General features: G+C 46.2%; 1 protein-coding gene across 2 annotated transcripts in view; it reads right to left on the bottom strand.

Annotated features, from left to right (window-relative positions):
- INSR (insulin receptor) overlaps nt 1-18,628 on the bottom strand; it is a 146,565-nt gene that overhangs the window by 50,554 nt on the left and 77,383 nt on the right. For both annotated transcript variants that reach the window (XM_010828303.1, XM_010828304.1), the window contains exons 3-5: nt 7,217-7,538; nt 1,545-1,693; nt 484-628 (exon numbers count right to left, since the gene is read on the bottom strand). In XM_010828303.1, the coding sequence (XP_010826605.1) occupies nt 484-628; nt 1,545-1,693; nt 7,217-7,538 (616 nt within the window). The remainder of the gene's footprint in view (nt 1-483; nt 629-1,544; nt 1,694-7,216; nt 7,539-18,628) is intronic.

Raw genomic sequence — 18,628 nt, 5'->3', positions numbered from 1 at the left:
AAATGTAGCTACTAGAACATTTAAAGTCTCATATGTGACTTGCATTATATTTCTGTGGGATGGTCCTGGTAGTTCTAGAACCAGCAAGGAGGTCATTGGAAGAATCCAAATGAAAGGTGTGACCTTTGGCAAAAAAGGTAGTTTTATGGTTATATAATATTCCATTACATATATGTACACACACACACACATATACATCATGTTTTCTTTACCCATCTATCCCTCAGTGGATACTTAGTATACACACACACACACACACACACACACACATCATGCTTTCTTTACCCGTCCATCCATCAGTGGATACTTAGTATACACACACACACACACACGCACACACACATATACATCATGCTTTCTTTACCCGTCCATCCATCAGTGGATACTTAGGTTGTTTCCCTGTCTTGGCAGAAAAAAACCCTAAGATTTTCTAACTCACAAACTTCCTAGTGAGGCCACAGATACAGTGTCAGGCCCACATACCCAATTTCCAAGGTCTCCCCTCGAATCAGACGTAACTTCCGGAAGAAGGAAAGTGACACCAGGGCATAGGACCGGCGGATTTTCAGATATCCTGAAATTTCTTCAATGAGTCCAAGGTTGGCCTCTAGCTCAGCTGCCAGGTTGTCTAAGGAAAGGAGAGAATGAATATCCAGTGGGTTTCTACCAAAATATTTTAACCTTTCCAGAATTCCCCATGGTGAAGAGTTAACTTCCGGGCTGAAAATGATTTTTGCGAGCCCAGCTTCAAACACATTTATAAGGCAGTGTGGTTATGACAGAGACTGTCCTGCCTGCAAAGCTGAATGTGTTTATTATGTGGCCGACTTCTGCTCCCTCCATCCCCCTGCTTTGTTGCCCTTCAATGCAGGAACCACTGCCTGGGTTTATATTATACATTCATTTGTTTATTTGCAAGATCCACCATGCATGGACTTGGCCTTATTCACTGTGAGTATTCAATAAACGTCTGCTGAATAAATAAACAAAGGAGTACTTTTTGCCTTTGACAGAATTTCTGGAAACACAGTTCCCAGACCTGCAAAAGAGGTCATGCTATCTGCTTGGTATGGGATGGGGAGGGAGGTGGGAGGCGGGTTTGGGATTGGGGGGGGACAACACATGTACACCCGTGGCTGATTCATGTCAATGTATGGCAAAAACCATCACAAAATCGTAAAATAGTTAGCCTCCAGTTAAATAAATTAATTTTTTAAACTGGAAATGCCTGATGTCCCAGCTCAGTCCTGGACCCACTTCCCTGCTCCTCCCTGCCCCTCCTCGTCCCCACCCCAAGATTCTTATTTTCCAAGCTGAGAGTTGGGACATCAGGCATTTCCATTTTTCTTAATTAATTTATTTTAATTGGAAGCTAATTACTTTACAATATTGTGATGGGTCTAGGACTGAGCTGTGAACCCCAAGTTTGGAAGCACATTATTCCTTGCATGACTCCACTGATGGGTCTCTGGGTTGTTGTCCTGGTGTGCTCAGAGGGAGAGTGGATCCCAGGAGGCGGCAACCCCTCCCCCCAGAGCACTCACTGCCCCCTCGAATGTTGATGATTAAGCTTCCGTTGATGATGGTGCAGCCTCGGAGCTCCTGGGCAGATGTCACCGAATCGATGGTCTTCTCGCCTTCCAGGAGGTGGCATACCTTGGGACAGGGGCCCAGGCAAGGGGTACACATCAAGCTGCAGAAAGAGTGGGGAGAAAGATCAGGACGCACACACACACACACAGCAGAGAGCGTGCTGCACAGGGTCCCAAGTGACCATAAGGCAGAGTGCTTCAACCACAGCACTGCTGACACTGAGGTTGGAGAATTCTCCACTGTTGGGGGCTGTCCTCCACACGAGAGGTGTTAAGCAGCATCCCCGCACTCCCATACTATGCTAACACCACCTCCCATCCAAGGCATGACAGCCAAAAATGTCTCCGAACATTGTCCCCTGGGGAAGGAGGTGCAAAAAGCCCCCTCCAGGTAAGAACCACTGTCTAAAGGGATAGGCTTAGGGCTTTTCTCCAGGGTGACAGGTTCTACAGCATTATCCCAAGGTCAGGGTACTCATGCCAAAATGATGGGGCTTCTGCCTTGTCCCAAAGAGAGGGTCTTCCCACTGTACCCCATGGGGAATCATGTACTACCCTGGAGATAGAACTCACACTATTACAAGGAACTGATGGGACTCCTGACGAAACCATAGTGACCAATTGTGCAGAGCTAATGATTTTACTCCAACTAGTGGTACTCAGGCTGCTACTGCAAGGTGATGGGATGTCTGCTGTTCTATGTGGGGTCTGACCTTCCCTGGTGGCTCAGTTGGTAAAGAATCCATCTGCAATGAAGGAGACTGCCTGCAGTGCAGGAGACCTGGGTTTGATCCCTGGGTTGGGAGGATCTCCTGGAGGAGGTCATGACAACCCACTCCAGTACTCTTGCCTGGAGAATTCCATAGACAGAGGAGTGGTAGGTTACTGTCCACTGGATTGCAAAGAATCAGACACGACTGAAGTGACTTAGCAGGCACACATGCTGTGAAATAGAGACGATAAGAGTATCTGCTTCACAGGGCAGGTGGTGATGAGCACTGAATGACTGAATGATATATGCCATCTAAAGTACTTGGCACTTAAAAAACAAAAACCATTAGTCCTTTGCTATGATGATCACTTTTTACTAGTGGTATCATTGCTACCCTTGTTATTTCTACACCTCTGCCTATTCAATTTTGCAGAAGGATCTTTGTCATGGTGGTATAATAAAGAACACATCTGGTGCCCAGCTCCTGGCACAGAGCTTCAAAAGCCTTGGAATTTCCTGAGCGATAGAAACATCTTTGTTGTGCTAATGAAGTAGTGACCCCTAGTTGCTTCAGGATGAGGGCTGGTCGCAAGAAAGGTCAAATGTGTGAGTTGGAAGGTTGCCTCATCGCTTTGACCTCCAGAGAGAGAAGGAGGCTGGAGATAGAGCTCAAATCCATGGCCAGTGATTCAATAGATCACAGCTATATAACAAAACCCCAAGAAAAACCCTGGACACCAACTTAGTCCATTTTTCTGGTTGGTGAGCACACAGCTGTGCTGTAAGGCTGATGTTTCTGATTCCATGAGGGTATGGGAGCCCTGTGTCTGGAACTCTCCCAGCCCTCATCCTCTGTGCCTCCTTAATAATAAAGCTGTAATTGTAAGTGCCTGACATGAAGCTTTTTGACTGCTGAGGCATCTATTTCAAAAGACATGTGTCTTGAGTAAAATGTAACGAAAACAACTAGATAAGGAACAAGGCTGCCACCACCCCTGAAGGTCCCTCTTTCAGAAAGCCCTGAGGAACCTAGATAACTGACCACTTGATGGACCCTGCCTCTCTCTTCCTGTGCCCCAATTCCTGCTCTTGAGCTTTAAATTCACCACAGAGTGAAGCCATCAAACCCCAGACACTCTGCCCTCAGAACCTAAGAAAAGCAGACCTCCCAAGGGCCACTTCCTCTCTTTCTCTTCCTCTCTCCCTCTCTTTTCCTCTCTCTGTCTCTACCCCCCCCCCCCCGCCCCCGCCTTTTCCTCTGTGTGTGTCTCTCTCCCTCTCTCCCTTCTTCCTTCCCCTTCCCACGACCTCACTGTGTGGCCCTCCAGGACCTGTGAATAACAAACCTTGCTCCTTAAAGTTGCCTGATGGTTTCTTGCTGAAGCGCAGCAAGAGTTGGCCCAGCCATAAATAGGGCACCCCCCGGGGGCAGTGTCTGCAGAGCTAGCTATAGGTGATGTACACTTAGGTGAGCTCCGTAGGCACCCTAACCCAGGGTGCTACCATCCGTAGGCTTGGACCATCAGCCTTTTTCTTTTAGCTCTGTGAGTTGTCCCAGCAAATTATTGAACCCAGTGGGTTTGTGGGAACCTCAAAATGTATAGCCAACCAATCAGCAGTGTGGGTGCTCTTGCATGTGTGTGTGCTAAGTCGCTTCAGTCATGTCTGACTCTTTGTGATCCCAAGGACTGTAGCCCACCATGCTCCTCTGTCCATGGGATTCTCCAGGCAAGAATACTGAAGTGAGTCACCATGCCCTCCTCCAGGGGATCTTCCCAACCCAAGGATCAACTCGGCATTTCTTACGTCTCCTGCATTGGCAGGTGGGTTCTTTACCACTAGTGCCCACGTGCCTGCCCTGGGGACCCCCAAAGTGTGGCTGGCATGTGAAGTAAAGCCAGTCCGGTGGAGGACCAAGCCTTTAACTTGTGGGTCCGATGCCAACTCCAGGTGGTTGATGTTGACATCTATTGTAGTACACCCAGCTGGTGTCAGAGCAGCTGGGGTGGAAACAGAATAATGACCAAATGTTTGGGTTCTTTTGTTGGTTCTACAAATATTCACTGAGCACTTATCATGTGACAGATGATCCTCCAGGCCAGGGATAAGCAAACTACAGCCCGTGGGTCAGCTCCAGCTGGCCACCTGTTGTTGTAACTAGCACTGTATCAGAACACACCCACTGGTTTGAGTACCATCTATGACCATTATCACTCTATAAGGCTAGAGTAGAGTAGCCGCAACCATATGGCCCTCAGAGCAGAAAATATTTACTATCTGGCCCTTTGCCAATGCCGGTTGTAAACCGCAGGCATACAAGTGAACAAACAACCAACTTTCCCTGTGGGAAATTCACATGTTCTTTTCCAGCCAAGAAATGGAGTCTTGCTTCCTCATCCGTGGAATCTGGGTGTGGCCCTCTGAATTGCTTTGGCTGAGGCATTAGCACATGTGACACAGAAGTGGCTTAAGAAGTACTTACACAGTTTAAAGCCTGCCGTTCCTGGCTACACATGGAGAGAGACCCCAGCTGCCCGTGCAGGGTATGAGTGGCTAGGTTGTACCATCCCATCAGAGCCGACCCACGCCGAACCAGATAAACCTCTGGTCAACCCACAAAATCAATAGAAACCATAAATGAGTGTTGTTATAAGTTACAAAGTACTGGGGAGGTTTGTTACACAGCAAGAGCTAGCTGATACATTTCTGAAGCCTACGGTCTCATTGGCGAAAATTAACAAATGGACAATGAAAATATCAGCCAGTGGTAAAGAGCACGAAAAGAGTTAAAATGGAGAGATGTGCCAAAGGGTAGCCAGATGGTTAATTCAGGCGGGGTGGTCACACAGGAAAGAAGTCTCAAAGGAAGTGAATTTTAAGTTGTGATGCCCTGGGTGACCAGGAGAAATCCAGCCACGCAAAGATCAAGAGGCAGAGAATTCTAGAAGGTGGGCGGGGGGTAGGGGGGAAGGACAGGGATGCCCCATACCCATCACACCCTTAACATGCACCCCAAATATCTAATACTCCTCATCTCACTGAAGAGCACCCTACCAGGTATCTCGGAGTGACCACGGATGGAATATAGTGAACCCACATGGGTTCACTGTTCTCTGCTATAAAAACATCAAGAACTACTTCCCAGATAAAGCCACCAGAAAGAAAGAAAACATATCTGGCCCCATTTGATATCAAACCACATAAGAAAACATGACAGCCCTTAAGTCTTCCACAAAATAAAAGCTTCAGAAGAAAAAAAAGTTTTTTTAACTGACAAAGTAACATACTGCCATGTTGCGTGCTGGGTCATTTCAGTCGCGTCCAACTCTTTGCAAACTCCATGTGACTGTAGCTCGCCAGGCTCCTCTGTCCATGGGATTCTCCAGGCAAGATACTGGAGTGGGCTGCCATGCCTTCCTCCAGGGGATTTTCCCGACCCAGGGATTGAACCCAAGTCTCTTATGTCTCCTGCACTGGCAGGCAGGTTCTTTACCACTAGCAACACCCGGGAAGCCCTCAACTACTGCCAGAATGGGTCATAATTAACATCCCCCTCTTTCCCCTCTTTCATTCAGTAGAGGTCCCAAGTATCATCGGACAAGTTGTTAATTTCCTGGGGCTTCAATCCTGGGGCCACTGCCATCAGGAAAACATCAAAGGAAGTTGCTCCATTTTTCATATCTTTGTTATGATCAGGAAAAAAAAAAACCCTTCTTCTATTTAAAGCCAGTGTCTTTTAGTGGAAGATGTTAATATCCTTGCTTTATTTCAAACATGAAACAAATAAATAAATCAAGAGGAATATGGTCATTTCCCCAATCTTACTGATAAACTGGCCCCAAAAAAGAAAAAAAATAGCTCTGTCTGGAATGCAAAGGTGATTTATAGGAGCCTATTTTTGGTCCACAAAGCCACGTGATAGGTTTTATCAAAAATGAGGGAAACAAAACATACTGTACTTGCAGGTTTCACAAACACTCAGGGAGCAGCTCCTGGGAGCCAGAATAAAGGTTGTTTTCCTTCCCATCTTCCCCACCCAGGGCAATAAAATTTCCCACCAGAACACTCTCACTTGGCTCATTTCCAAGTCTGAAGAGGGAAGATGTTTTACGTAAGCAGGTCAGCTCAAGGCCCCTTGACGTGCGTCTATCTCTGATTTGTTTTTGTGTTGTTTTGTGGCATTTTTTTTTTCTCAGACCTTCAACACAAAAACCAGGAAATGGATTTTTTTTAAAAACTCTGTTCCAGCCCCAAGCCCCCAAAATAGCTCATCCGAGAAGCTAACAGTGTGAACAAAAAGTCTGAGGTGTGGGGAGGAAATCTGACTCACCCCTGGGGAGAGAAAACCCTGCTTTTTCTCACCCAAGTAGTAGGAAATGGTTTGATGGTATTGTCCTTCAAAAGACAACAAAGCCTTGAGAATAATCTAGAATTGAGTCCTTATTCCTTGCACTCCAGGCTAACCTCAGGACACGATCCAAATCCAGTTTGGAGAAAACACTTAAAAAATCTGAGCTCTGACCTGGGTTGTGATAGACAGTTCCATCAGTGGGAGCAATCAGGCCATATAAAGGACTGTATATGAAACTAAGGACTTCTGTTTCCAATGAAAAGCACAGAAAGCTTTCAATTTTTGGTATGCAAGATGCCAAAAGTATTTACTATCTGGCCCTTTGCAAGAGAAAGGTCATTGACTCCCTCTCCAAAGGCCAGTGCCCAAAACCAGGAGGCCAGAATGGCATCTGAGAGACCCAACCGTGTCACGCATCATCAGCAGCTTCCTCGCTCATAGCCAATCAACTCTAGCTTCTCACACAATTTTAACAGGTGGTGCTACCAGCACCAACCTCATGTTCCTTTCCCTCTTGACAACCTGCCCTCTGCCCCCTGGGAACCCACACTCAGGACTCACTTGCTGGAATTCATCGTGTAGCCAGAGGGGCACTCGGGGATGCACTTGTTATTGTGAATGACATACTGGTGGCAGCCTTGCCTCCGAGAGTTCTTGCATTTGTTGTGCAGGTCCTGGCAGAAGCTGAAGTTCACGCAGCGCCAGTCTTGGAAGTGGTAGTAAGGGGGCGGGCAGGTCTCCACACACCTGCCGTCCAGGTAGAAGTTGCGACAGGCCACACACTTGGTGGGGTCGTCGGGCTCTGAGCAGTTGCCCAAGCACTCGCTGTGGCAGCAGAGACCCTCAGAGGTGCAGCCATGTGACTTGCAGATGGTCGGACACACTGGAGAGAGAAAGAAAACAGCTGGTCAACGGCTTTACCAATGCCGCGACAGCAACTTGAGAGGAGGAAGTGCAAGCCAAACAAAATCATGTCAGCAATGGCTCACTTCTATAGTACATGTTGCCTGCTGGTTAAAAATACAAATTTCTGGACTTCCCTGGTGGCTCAGTGGTAAAAAATCTGCCTGCCAACGCAGGGGACTCGGGTTCCATCCCTGGCCCAGGAAGATCCCACGTGTCAAGGAGCAACTAAGTCTGTGCCCCACAACTACTGAGCCACTGCTCTAGAGCCCAGGAGCTGCAACTACCGAGCCCGTTTGCCACAACTACTGAATTCCGTGCACCCTAGAGCCCATGCTCTGCAACAAGAGAAGCCACCACAGTGAGAAGCCGATGCAGAGCAACTAGAGTAGCCCCCGCTTGTCACAACTAGAGAAAAAGCCCACACAGCAACAAAGACCCAGCACAGCCAAAAATAAATAAATACGTATTTTAAAAAATGCTAGTTTCTGATGTCCCAACTCCCAGGCATAACTGTTAACTCGTTTCAGCCCCCAAACCAGTGATGTGCTCTTAAACGTTTAACAACTTCTTCACTGAGTGGAGTAGAGAACCTCTTGCTTTAAAGCACTGGCCAATTTCCATGGTGTAAATATTCCCACCAGGGTCCTTTTCAAGCTACCCCACCTAAAGTTACTGAATGTGAAGCCAGCGAGAGATCTACAGTAGCACAGCATTAAATAATACATCCAATCACATAGAAACAGTAGTAGCAAGCAACCTCAAAAGCATAATCATAGAAAAAAGTACTGAGATGATTAGGAAGCAATAAGTACGAAATATTTATTTTCTTTGCTTTTTAACATAATTTCTTTAATTATAAGTTGATGTTATTTAAATTTTAATACCAGCTTGCTGGGAGATTGGGATTGACATATATACACCAGGGCTTCCCTGGTGGATCAGATGGTAAAGAATCTACCGGCAATGTGAGAGACCCAGGATCAATCACTGGGTCTGGAAGATAACCTAGAGAAGGAAATGGCAACCCATTCCAGTATTCTTGCCTGGAGAATTACATGGACAGAGGAGCCTGGCGGGCTATAGTCCCTGGGGTCTCAAAGAGTCGGACATGGCTGAATGACTAACACTTTCACTTCCACACGATTGATATTGTGTATAAAATAGATAACTAATGAGAACCTACTGTGCAGCACAAGGAACCCTACTCAGGACTCCGCGGTGACCTAAACGGGGAAGGAAATCCACGAAAGAGGGGATATATGTATATATAGCTGATTTACCTTGCCGTACAGTAGAAACTAACATGACACTCTAAAGCCACTACACTCCGATAAAGTTAAAAAGAAGAAAAGACTAGAAACAAACAGGATTACCAGCTTGTTTAAGAAGCAGTCTGCACATTTCCTGAAAATTACACAATTGCCTCGAGCAAGTCTGCTCCTGCATGTAGCTGCCACACTGGTATAAACACATACATCCTGATCTACATTTTCTCCATTTTACAATGAGGAAACTGAGGTGAGAGGAGGTTAAGCAAATGTCCCAAAGGTTTATTTGTGCTTCAACGCACATTTGCTTACACATTTGATCCAGATGTTTACAACCTCTATGGGAACACAATGGCCACAGAGTTTGCCTTTAGGCCCACGAGTCTAATGGAGGAGGCATATTCATTATTTAAAAGCATAACTGCAGGGACTTTCCTGTTGTCCAGTGGTTAAGAATCCACCCTCCAATGCAAGGGATGCAGGTTCGATCCCTGGTTGGGGAATTAGGATCCCGCACGTGGTAAGGCAACTAAGCCTGTGCACTGCAACTAGAGAAAGCCTGCACACCACATTGAAGATTTAGCATAGCCCCAAAATAATAATAACAATTTTTAAATTAAAAAAAGAAGTATAACTGCATACACAGCAAGCACTGTGCCGAAGGGAAGTGGAGGTGGTATTTCTGCTGTGACCTGCAAGAGATGATGAACGGGGCAGAGACTGTGCTTGGATTTCTATGCGTGGAGTTTCTTATTTGATGCAATTGAACTTGTCCACTGAAGGCTGGACTCCACTCTGGCGTTCTCCAGCAGCTTGTAACACACTCTTTCTCCTGACATCTCACTACTCATGACTTCCTGCTTGCCCCTGATTTTGGTCCCTCAGTATCTGGTCTGGACCTCCACGACCAGCCTTCCCCTCCCAGGCTGCCAGCAAATTTGTCCCTGGACCGATGGTTCCTCTGAGGCCACAAGCAGAGCCTGTTCCCCAAGAATGCCTTCTTTGCTCACTTCCTGCATAGCTCAAAACACGGTTTGGAAGCTGGGACATGGTCTTCACCCCCAAATCCCCAGGACCCTTGAGAGCTGCAGTGAACATTACGGCCCACATGGACACCACTGACCAGACCCAGGGAACTTAAAAGGCCTCTGAAGCTACATTTCCACATGAGGACTGGTGTTGGGTGGAACTTTCTGCGTTGACGGAAATCATCTCGATCTGCGCTGATCAACACGGTAGCCAATTCCCTGTGGCTGCTGAGTGTGGTTAGTGCAATGAGGAACACATTTTTTTTTAATTGTGGCAAAATATGCATAAAACTGACCATCTTAACCAATTGCAAACGCACAGCTCAGTAGCATTAAGTACATTCACATTGTTGTACAACTATCCCCAGAACTTTCTCACCTTCCCAAACTGAAACTCTGTCTCCAAGAAACACTGATCCCCGAATCCCCTCCCCCAGGCCCTGACCCTCACCATCTACTTCCTATCTCTACAGATCTGACTCCTCTCGGGACCTCCAATGAGCAGAATCAGACAGTGCGTGTCCTTTTGTGTCTGGCATATTTCACTGAGCATCACGTCCTTAGGGCTTCCCTGGTGGCTCAGTGGTAAAGAATCCACCTGCCTATGCAGGAGATGCAGTTTCGATCTCTGGGTTGGGAAGATTCCCTGGAGAAAGAAATGGCAACCCACTCCAGTATTCCTGCCTGGGAAATCCCATGGACAAAGGAGCCTGGTGGGGCTTCAGCCCACGGGGTTGCAAAGAATCAGACATGACTTAGCGGCTAAACCACAACACATCCTCAAAGTTGATCCATGTTGTAGCAGATGTCAGAATCCCCTTTTTAACAGAGGAAGAATTCCCACTGACAGCATCACCAATAGGTGCTTGCGTGCGTGTGTGCTAAGTCACTTCAGTTGTGTACAACTCTTTGTGATCCTATGGACTGTAGCCCACCAGGCTCTTCGGTCCATGGGATTCTCTAGGAATGGGAGTGGGTTGCCATGCCCTTCACCAAATGGGTGCTTGACTACAACTTAAAAAGGAGGGAAATGTCTATACACAATAAGATGAGCTTGAATAACTGTCACTGCTGAAATTTATACAATGAAAATCAATCCTATAGGTCAAGAAGGGGGAAAATCCAAGCTTTGCAAGGGGTTCGTAGGCAAATTTTTCTGGAACTTTAATTCTCCTTAAGATTGTCATGATCCAAAGGTGTGTGTGGGGGCGGGGTGGGGGGGAAGCCATGGAATAAGAGATGTGAAGGGACTTCCCTGGTGGTCCACTGGTTAAGAATCCGCCTGCCAATGCAGGGACACAGGGTTGATCTCTGATCGGGGAAGATTCCGCATGCCTCGAGGCAACCAAGCCAGTGCATCGCCACTACTAAAGCCCACGCACCCTAGAGAAGCCATGGCAATGAGAAGCTTGTGCACTGCAGCTAGAGAGTAGCCCTCACTCACTGCAACTAGAGAGAGCTCGTGAAGCAGTGGAGACCTAGCACAGCCAAAAATAAATAAATAAATATTATTTTTTTAAAAATTACATGGAAAATTTAGAGCATCTGTGCCCAAGTGCATCATCTGATTTTTCTGTGTGGATCCAGAAAGAACTAAGAAACTGTAACAGGAGCAGGATGGAGTTAACCCACCAATGGCTGTGGAGGTTCTTGAGGGTTTCCATACCCCCCATTAGATTCTTTGTTATTGTTCAGTTGCTCAGTCGTGTCCAGCTCTTAGGGACGCCATGGACTACAGCATGTCAGGCTTCTCTGTCCTTCACTATCTCCCTGAGTTTGCTCACACTCATGTCTATTGAGCTGATGATGCCATCCAACCATTTCATCCTCTGTCGCCCCCTTCTGCTGCCCTCAGTCTTTCCCAGCATCAGGGTCTTTTCCAATGAGTTGGCTCTTTGCATCAGGTGGCCAAAGTATTCGAGTATTAGAGTCTTACTTAATTATAATAAAGACTCCAGCAGGGAGAGCAGGTAAGTAACATTATCTCCATCTCACAGAGAAGACTTTTTACTTAGCTGAGACCCAGCAGGGCCAAAGCCGTAACTTCTATCTTTTGGCTCTGAACACGATACTCCTAGGTTTAAACAATGAAACAGGCATCCACAGGGTCCACCCAGTCAAGGAGGAGTGACCTGCATATAGTTCTCCACCCACAGGCATGCCACAAAGGTTTCTGTAAAGAACCCATGACAGCCTCAGTTTTCTTGTCTGTCAAATGGGGATGATAACCTCTTAACTCCTTCTCACACCTAAAAGAAGGGATGTGGGCAAGGCACTAGATTATTTAATAGGCAAGTATAGGTTTGATAGCAGTTATTGTGGGCAATAGTATTCTCATCATTATTAATAATCTGTCCACAGGAACCGAAGGAACTCAATGGCAGGAAGCAATACAGAAGGCAGACAATTATCTAGGATCCATGAAGACTCCACCCTCTGGAAAAGCACACGTGTGAGCAGGAAGGAGTCTGTTTCCTGGGCTGGGGCTGCCTCTGAGGGTCAGCACTTCGGTTCAAAAGAGCTGTTGGCAAAGATCTACCAAAAACTTCCCAGACACATAAACCTTCCTGCCTAGACAATGCTAAGAAAAAATGACCCGAAGCTCACACACAAGGCCAGAGGCTGCTCACAGGGCCATTCAGACTTCTTCTGGAGCCCTGCCTAAGAGGTCCACCTGAGAACAATTTCATTCTCCAGCAAAAGAGCTGGCAAGATTTTCCCACAGAAGGTCACAAAGCAAATGTTCGGGCCATATGTTCCATGCCACAACAAGTGCACTCTGTGTGAAGACAGCCTCAGAGAAGACCTATGGGTACAAACACATTGTGTCCAATAAAACTTTATTTACACAAGCAGGCAATGGGCTGGATCATTTGTCAACCCCTTCCCCCGTGAAACTTACCTGTGATTGATTTACTATTTCTACTGGGGCCTCAACTCCAGAAAGCCAGATGTTAACTTAGAGATGGATATGTTGTAAATCATTTTTATCCCAGAGAAGAAATAATCTGCAATGATGACAGGTTTATTGCCCCCCTGGGACAGTAACGTCCTCATATCTAACTTTGTGCTCCTGGTTTAGTGATGACAAATGCTTTGGCTTTACCATCCCAGCTAGTGCCCTTGCTAAAGGGTTAAAAGTGCTGCCTGGTGTTCTTTTTGGTTTGTTTGACTGGTTGGTTGGGGGATTTGTTTGTTTGCCTAACAGTTGTGTTTTTTAACTTTTGAAGACTATACTCTGATAACAATAAGGCAGCTCTGGGTGTCTTCCATCTGTTTCCAAGTACTTTATCTTATTTAGCAGAAATGCCACTGGTGGTTCCCCTCTACCCACCCCTCGTCCCAGGTTGAATTATGAAAACCAGGCATTTGGCAAGATGAGAATGGAGGAGGGGTCTGACTCTCCCCTCCCTGTGCCCCTTGCCCTGCCCCCGTTCATAGACACCAAATGAGTCCCCAACACAGAGCACACTCAACACACACCAGCCCTGGCTCAAAATGTCATGCCCTCCCCTCCAAGCTGTTCCTTCCAGAGAGGATGGTAGTCTTTTCAAGAAAATGCCAAGAAGCCCAGGAGCTGTGGACCTTCCCAGGACAGGTTCATGACTCGTGTGTAATGGAAAATCCACCCAGACCTCCCCCTTCCAAACACACAGGTTCCTTGTTCACCCATCTCCCGTCCCCCACCCTCCCACCCTAACTGCCTTGGGCTGCTGGCCCCAATATCCTCCCAATTCTCCCTAAAGTTTCCAAAAGCTCCTGGCCTCCAACTTCACTAGAGGAGAAGCAGCCACTACCTTCCTGAAACTTTCACCCCCAGTGGCTTTTTCACTCCAACCCACTGAGAAGATTGAAAAGTGAATTCTAAACAAACCGCAAGAAGGCATCCTCTGGTTGAACTTCCCAAAGTAAAGTGGAAGGCTCCTGACCAAATGACCCTTTCTCCAGAGAAAAATCTACAGAAATGCCAGTTGGCTTAAGACAGGTGATATGGGGGACTTCCCTCGTGGTCCAGTGGTTAAGAATCTGCCTTCCAATGCGGGGGATGCAGGTTCAAACCCTGGGCAGGGAACTAAGATCCCACATGCAGTGTGGGCAACTAAGCCCATGTGCCACAACTACTGAGCCTGTGTGCTCAAAGCCCACATGCCACAACTGCAGCCCACAACTGGAGAAAAGCCCCCATGACACAACAAGGACCCAGAGAAGCCAAAAAGAGAAAAAGAAAGAGAGAGAAAGGGGTGGTATGAAGCAAAGGAAGCAGGTGCAACTTGACCCCAGTATATCTACTTCTAGGAATTATCCTGCAGACAAGAGAGCATATGTGCACCTAGATGCCTAGACAGGGATATTCTGTGCCCTACAATACATTAGCCGTTGGGGTTTGCAACAGCAAAAGCCTGTAAACAGCATAAAGGTCCAAGACAGGAGACTGTGTAGATAAATTAATGTGGATCAAAGGGATGGAATAGCACACAGCTGTGAAAATGGAGGCAGCTCGATGTATTTTAATGTTGGAATCACTTCCAAGATAGCATTAAGGGGGAAGAAGTATCTAAAGAATATAGCTTGTTAGTGGGAAAAGGAACAAGACATACACTGTGGGACTCGGAAACGGACAGCTAGTTTGGGAAACAGTTTGGTCATTTCTTATAAAGTGACACATACTTCTGATCCTTACCACAGAACCTAGGGGTTTAGCCAAGTGAAGTGAAGAACAAAACAGAACATTTAGGTTCACACAAAGACCCGTATGGGAATGTTTACAGTGGATACGTTCATCATCACTGCAAGTTCAGTTCAGTCGCTCAGTTGTGTCCGACTCTTTGTGACTCCATGAACTGCAGCACGCCAGGCCTCCCTGTTCATCACCAACTCCCGGAGTCCACCCAAACTCATGTCCATTGAGTCAGTGATGCTATCCAACCATCTCATCCTCTGTCGTCCCCTTCTCCTCCTGCCCCCAGTCTTTCCCAGCATCAGGGTCTTTTCAAATGAGTCAGCTCTTCGCATCAGGTGGCCAAAGTATTGGAGTTTCAGCTTCAACATCAGTCCTACCAATGAACACCCAGGACTGATTTCCTTTAGAATGGACTCGTTGGATCTCCTTGCAGTCCAAAGGACTCTCAAGGGTCTTCTCCAACACCACTGCTCCACTCCAAAAGCATCAATTCTTCGGCGCTCAGCTTTCTTTATAGTTCAACTCTCACATCCATACATGACCACTGGAAAAACCATAGCCTTGACTAGACGGACCTTTGTTAGCAAAGTAATGTCTCTGCTTTTTAATATGCTGTCTAGGTTGGTCGTAAAACTGGAAACCAAACTAAATATCCCTCAGCTGGGGAATGGATAAACACTGTATCTCCATACAATGAACTCTGCTGCTGCTGCTAAGTCGCTTCAGTCGTGTCCGACTCTGTGTGACCCCATAGACAGCAGCCCACTAGGCTCCTCTGTCCCTGGGATTCTCCAGGCAAGAACACTGGAGTGGGTTGCCATTTCCTTCTCCAATGCAAGAAAGCGAAAAGTGAAAGTCAAGTCGCTCAGTTGTGTCCGACTCTTGGCGACCCCATGGACTGCAGCCCACCAGGCTCCTCCATCCATGGGATTTTCCATACAAGAGTACTGGAGTGGGTTGCCATGCCTTCTCCGACAATGAACTCTAGAGAGCAGTCAAAAAAGAATTAAGTCCCAATCTCCCACCATCACCACCCCTTTCCCCCTCGGTGTTCATACATTTGTTTTCTGTTTCTGCTTTGCAAATACGTTCATCTGTACCATTTTTCTAGATTCCACATATATGCGTTAATATCTGACATTTGTTTTTTTCTTTGGGATTGACATATATACACTACTAAGTATAAAATAGATAACTAATGAGAACCTACTGTATACTACAGGGAACTCTACTCAGCGCTCTGTGGTGACCTAAATGGGAAGGAAATCCAAAAAGAAGGGGGAATATATGTATACATGGGGCTTCCCAGGTGGCACTAGCAGTAAAGAACTTGCTTGTCAATTCAGGAGATGTAAGAAACGCAGTTTCAATCCCTGGGTGAGGAAGATCCCTAGAGTAGGAAACTCACTTTAGTATTCTTGCCTGGAGAATTCCACAGACAGAGGAGCCTGGCAGGCTACAGTCCATGGAGTTGCAAAGCACATGACTGAGCACACACACACACATGTATTCATATAGCTGATTCACTGTGTTGTACAGCAAACACTAACACAACATTGTAAAGCAACTTTACTCCCCAAAAAAAATTTTTTTAATTTAACTGCTGATTCCCACAACACGGAGATGAATTTCAAATGCATCATTTTGAGTGTGAAAAGCTAGTCTCCAAAGATACACATTCTATGATTCCCTTTATGTGACATCCTGGGAAAAGCAAAACTCTAGAGACAATGGACACATCAGTGGTAACCAGGGGCTGGAACTGGAGAAGGCTGACTGCAAGCAACAGAAAGAAATTTGCAGCAGGGGAGTGACCAGACCATCCCATACCTTGACTGTAGTGGTGGTTACATGACGATAAAGAAAAAAGTGTTAGTTGCTCAGTTGTGTCCAACTCTTTGCCACTCCCTGGACTGTAGCTCACCAGGCTCCTCTGTCCATGGAATACTGGAGTGGGTTGCCATTCCCTTCTCTAGGGGATCTTCCTGACCCAGGGATTGAATCCGGGTCTCCTGCAGTGCAGGCAGACTCTTTACCATCCGAGCCACCAGGGAAGCCCAATAATCAGTCAAAATAAGACTTCCCTGGAGGTCTAGTGGTTAAGACTCTAAGACTTCCAATGCAGGGGGCACGGGTTTGATCCCTCATTAGGGAACAAGGATCCCACAGAACATTACACTGAAACACAGAATTCTGCTGCATGGAAATTACATTTTCAAATGAGGGGGAAAGAAAAGGATGAATGGGACATATGTCCCCCTGGAAGGGACACAGGAAATGTGCCCCATGACTTCTTGTGGAAAAGGAAATGTAGATGAAGTAGAGGGTGCATAGCAGCATACTCACATATAAGCACAAATTGATTTTTCATTTTTCCTATGTATGGGTACACCCTTCTGAAATTGACATCTATTTAAAAATACATTTTTTTAGTATAACTGAATCATTTTGCTGGACACTTGAAACTAACACAACACTATAAATTAAGGATACTTCAATAAAAATTTAAAAATAAAAGTACATTAAAAAACTCTGCTAGATGATTAAGAAAGGTTTTTGATCCATTATATCATTCTACTCCCAAATATTCCTCTAGTGACTGTCAGAATAGCCGACAGACATCTGAGAGAGCTTTACAAAGTTTTCTCTTATGATCTTTTTTTTTTTTTGCCTTAGTACAAAATCAACAATCAAAGTAACTGACTACCAAGTGTTTTCTGAGATTGGAATCTGGACCAGGAGCAGGAAGTAATATTATTGAGGACAAGCAACACTGAGACGATGGATGAAATTTATTTAATAGATTGTGGATTCAAATATTGCATCAGTGTTAATGCCCTGATTTTAAACATTGTACCACGGTTGTGTAAGAGCATTTTCTTGTTCTTAGAATATAACCCCCAGGAATTAAAGGCAAAGGAACGATACACCTGCCTGCCTCTGACTCTCAGATGATTCAGGGGGGGGAAAGCTCTCTCTTTACACACATATATATAATGTGTATACATAAATCCACGAGACAGATACTAAAATCAAAGAGGTAAAACTAGTGAATTTGGTACAATTCTTGAGGCTTTTCTGTCAACTTGCAAACTACATCAAAATTAAAAGTTACCAATTTATATCCAAGCAAGGTTAAAAGCTAGAATAGTGGGACAAAGACCGAGAGGTAAATGACTTACTTATAAAAATACACCCACTTTTGGTTTCTTTGCCTTTTTAAGTTCAAATCAATTTGGTTTTTCTCAGTTAAGATGTTATATGGTAAAAAGAAAACTTAAAAAAAAAACAGTATTAAATTTTTCCATATCACAACATATGTTAATAGTATTTTGCTACATTGCCCTCCTTTCCAAAGCCTGTAGTTAAAAAAAAAAAAAAAAGCTCGATTTATTATTCCAAAAATTACTGCTTTCCAGAAATTTCCAAACGGAACAGTGGCGTCATAGACCGGCGGACACATTAACCGCAGGGCTCCGTGGCCCTCCCTGAAAGTGTGAATTTTACAAACTCCTTAAAGTCCATCCTATGACTTTCTCCCTCGCGTCCGCCCCAGACTCTGACAGCGGAGGTTCGAGTCCCCGAAGCCCCCGGGCGCGGGCAGCACCTTCTCGGTAAATTCCTCCCTTGGAATCCAGTTGATTTAACGGTGGGATAGGGGGACTGAGTGACTTTTGACAGCTTAGGTGGTCAACTGTCCAGACGCCCTTTAGGGTCTGCGCTCCTTGAGAAGCCGCGACCGCAGGAGCTCGCGTTCTTGAAGCAAAGAAGCTCCCCACTCCACTTTCCTCCTCCGACAATGCCACCCCCGCCTGCGCGAACATCTTCCCAGATGCTTTTGGACTCGAGTGGCGGAGCTCTTCGCAGAAATACGGCGCGTGAAGACGAAGGCGGAGCCTCAAGGGGCGGGCGTGGGGTGGAGGTGGCTCCCCGCCTCGGCAGCCTCAAGATTGGTGAGTTCCAAACATCTATATGTGTGTTTGTGTGTGTGTTTGTGTGTGTGTTCATGAGGGGCGGACCCACGGTGGGAGAAGCCCCGCCCTCCGCAAGCTGGCTGCAGCAGAGAAGCACAAAGCCCGAGGTGCGCTCC

The sequence above is a fragment of the Bison bison genome, unplaced genomic scaffold, assembly GCF_000754665.1.
Source record: "Bison bison bison isolate TAMUID 2011002044 unplaced genomic scaffold, Bison_UMD1.0 scf7180017864492, whole genome shotgun sequence".
Taxonomy (NCBI): Eukaryota; Metazoa; Chordata; class Mammalia; order Artiodactyla; family Bovidae; genus Bison; species Bison bison.
The sequence above is the reverse complement of the archived record's forward strand: the minus strand, read 5'-3'. Positions and strand labels throughout refer to the sequence as shown.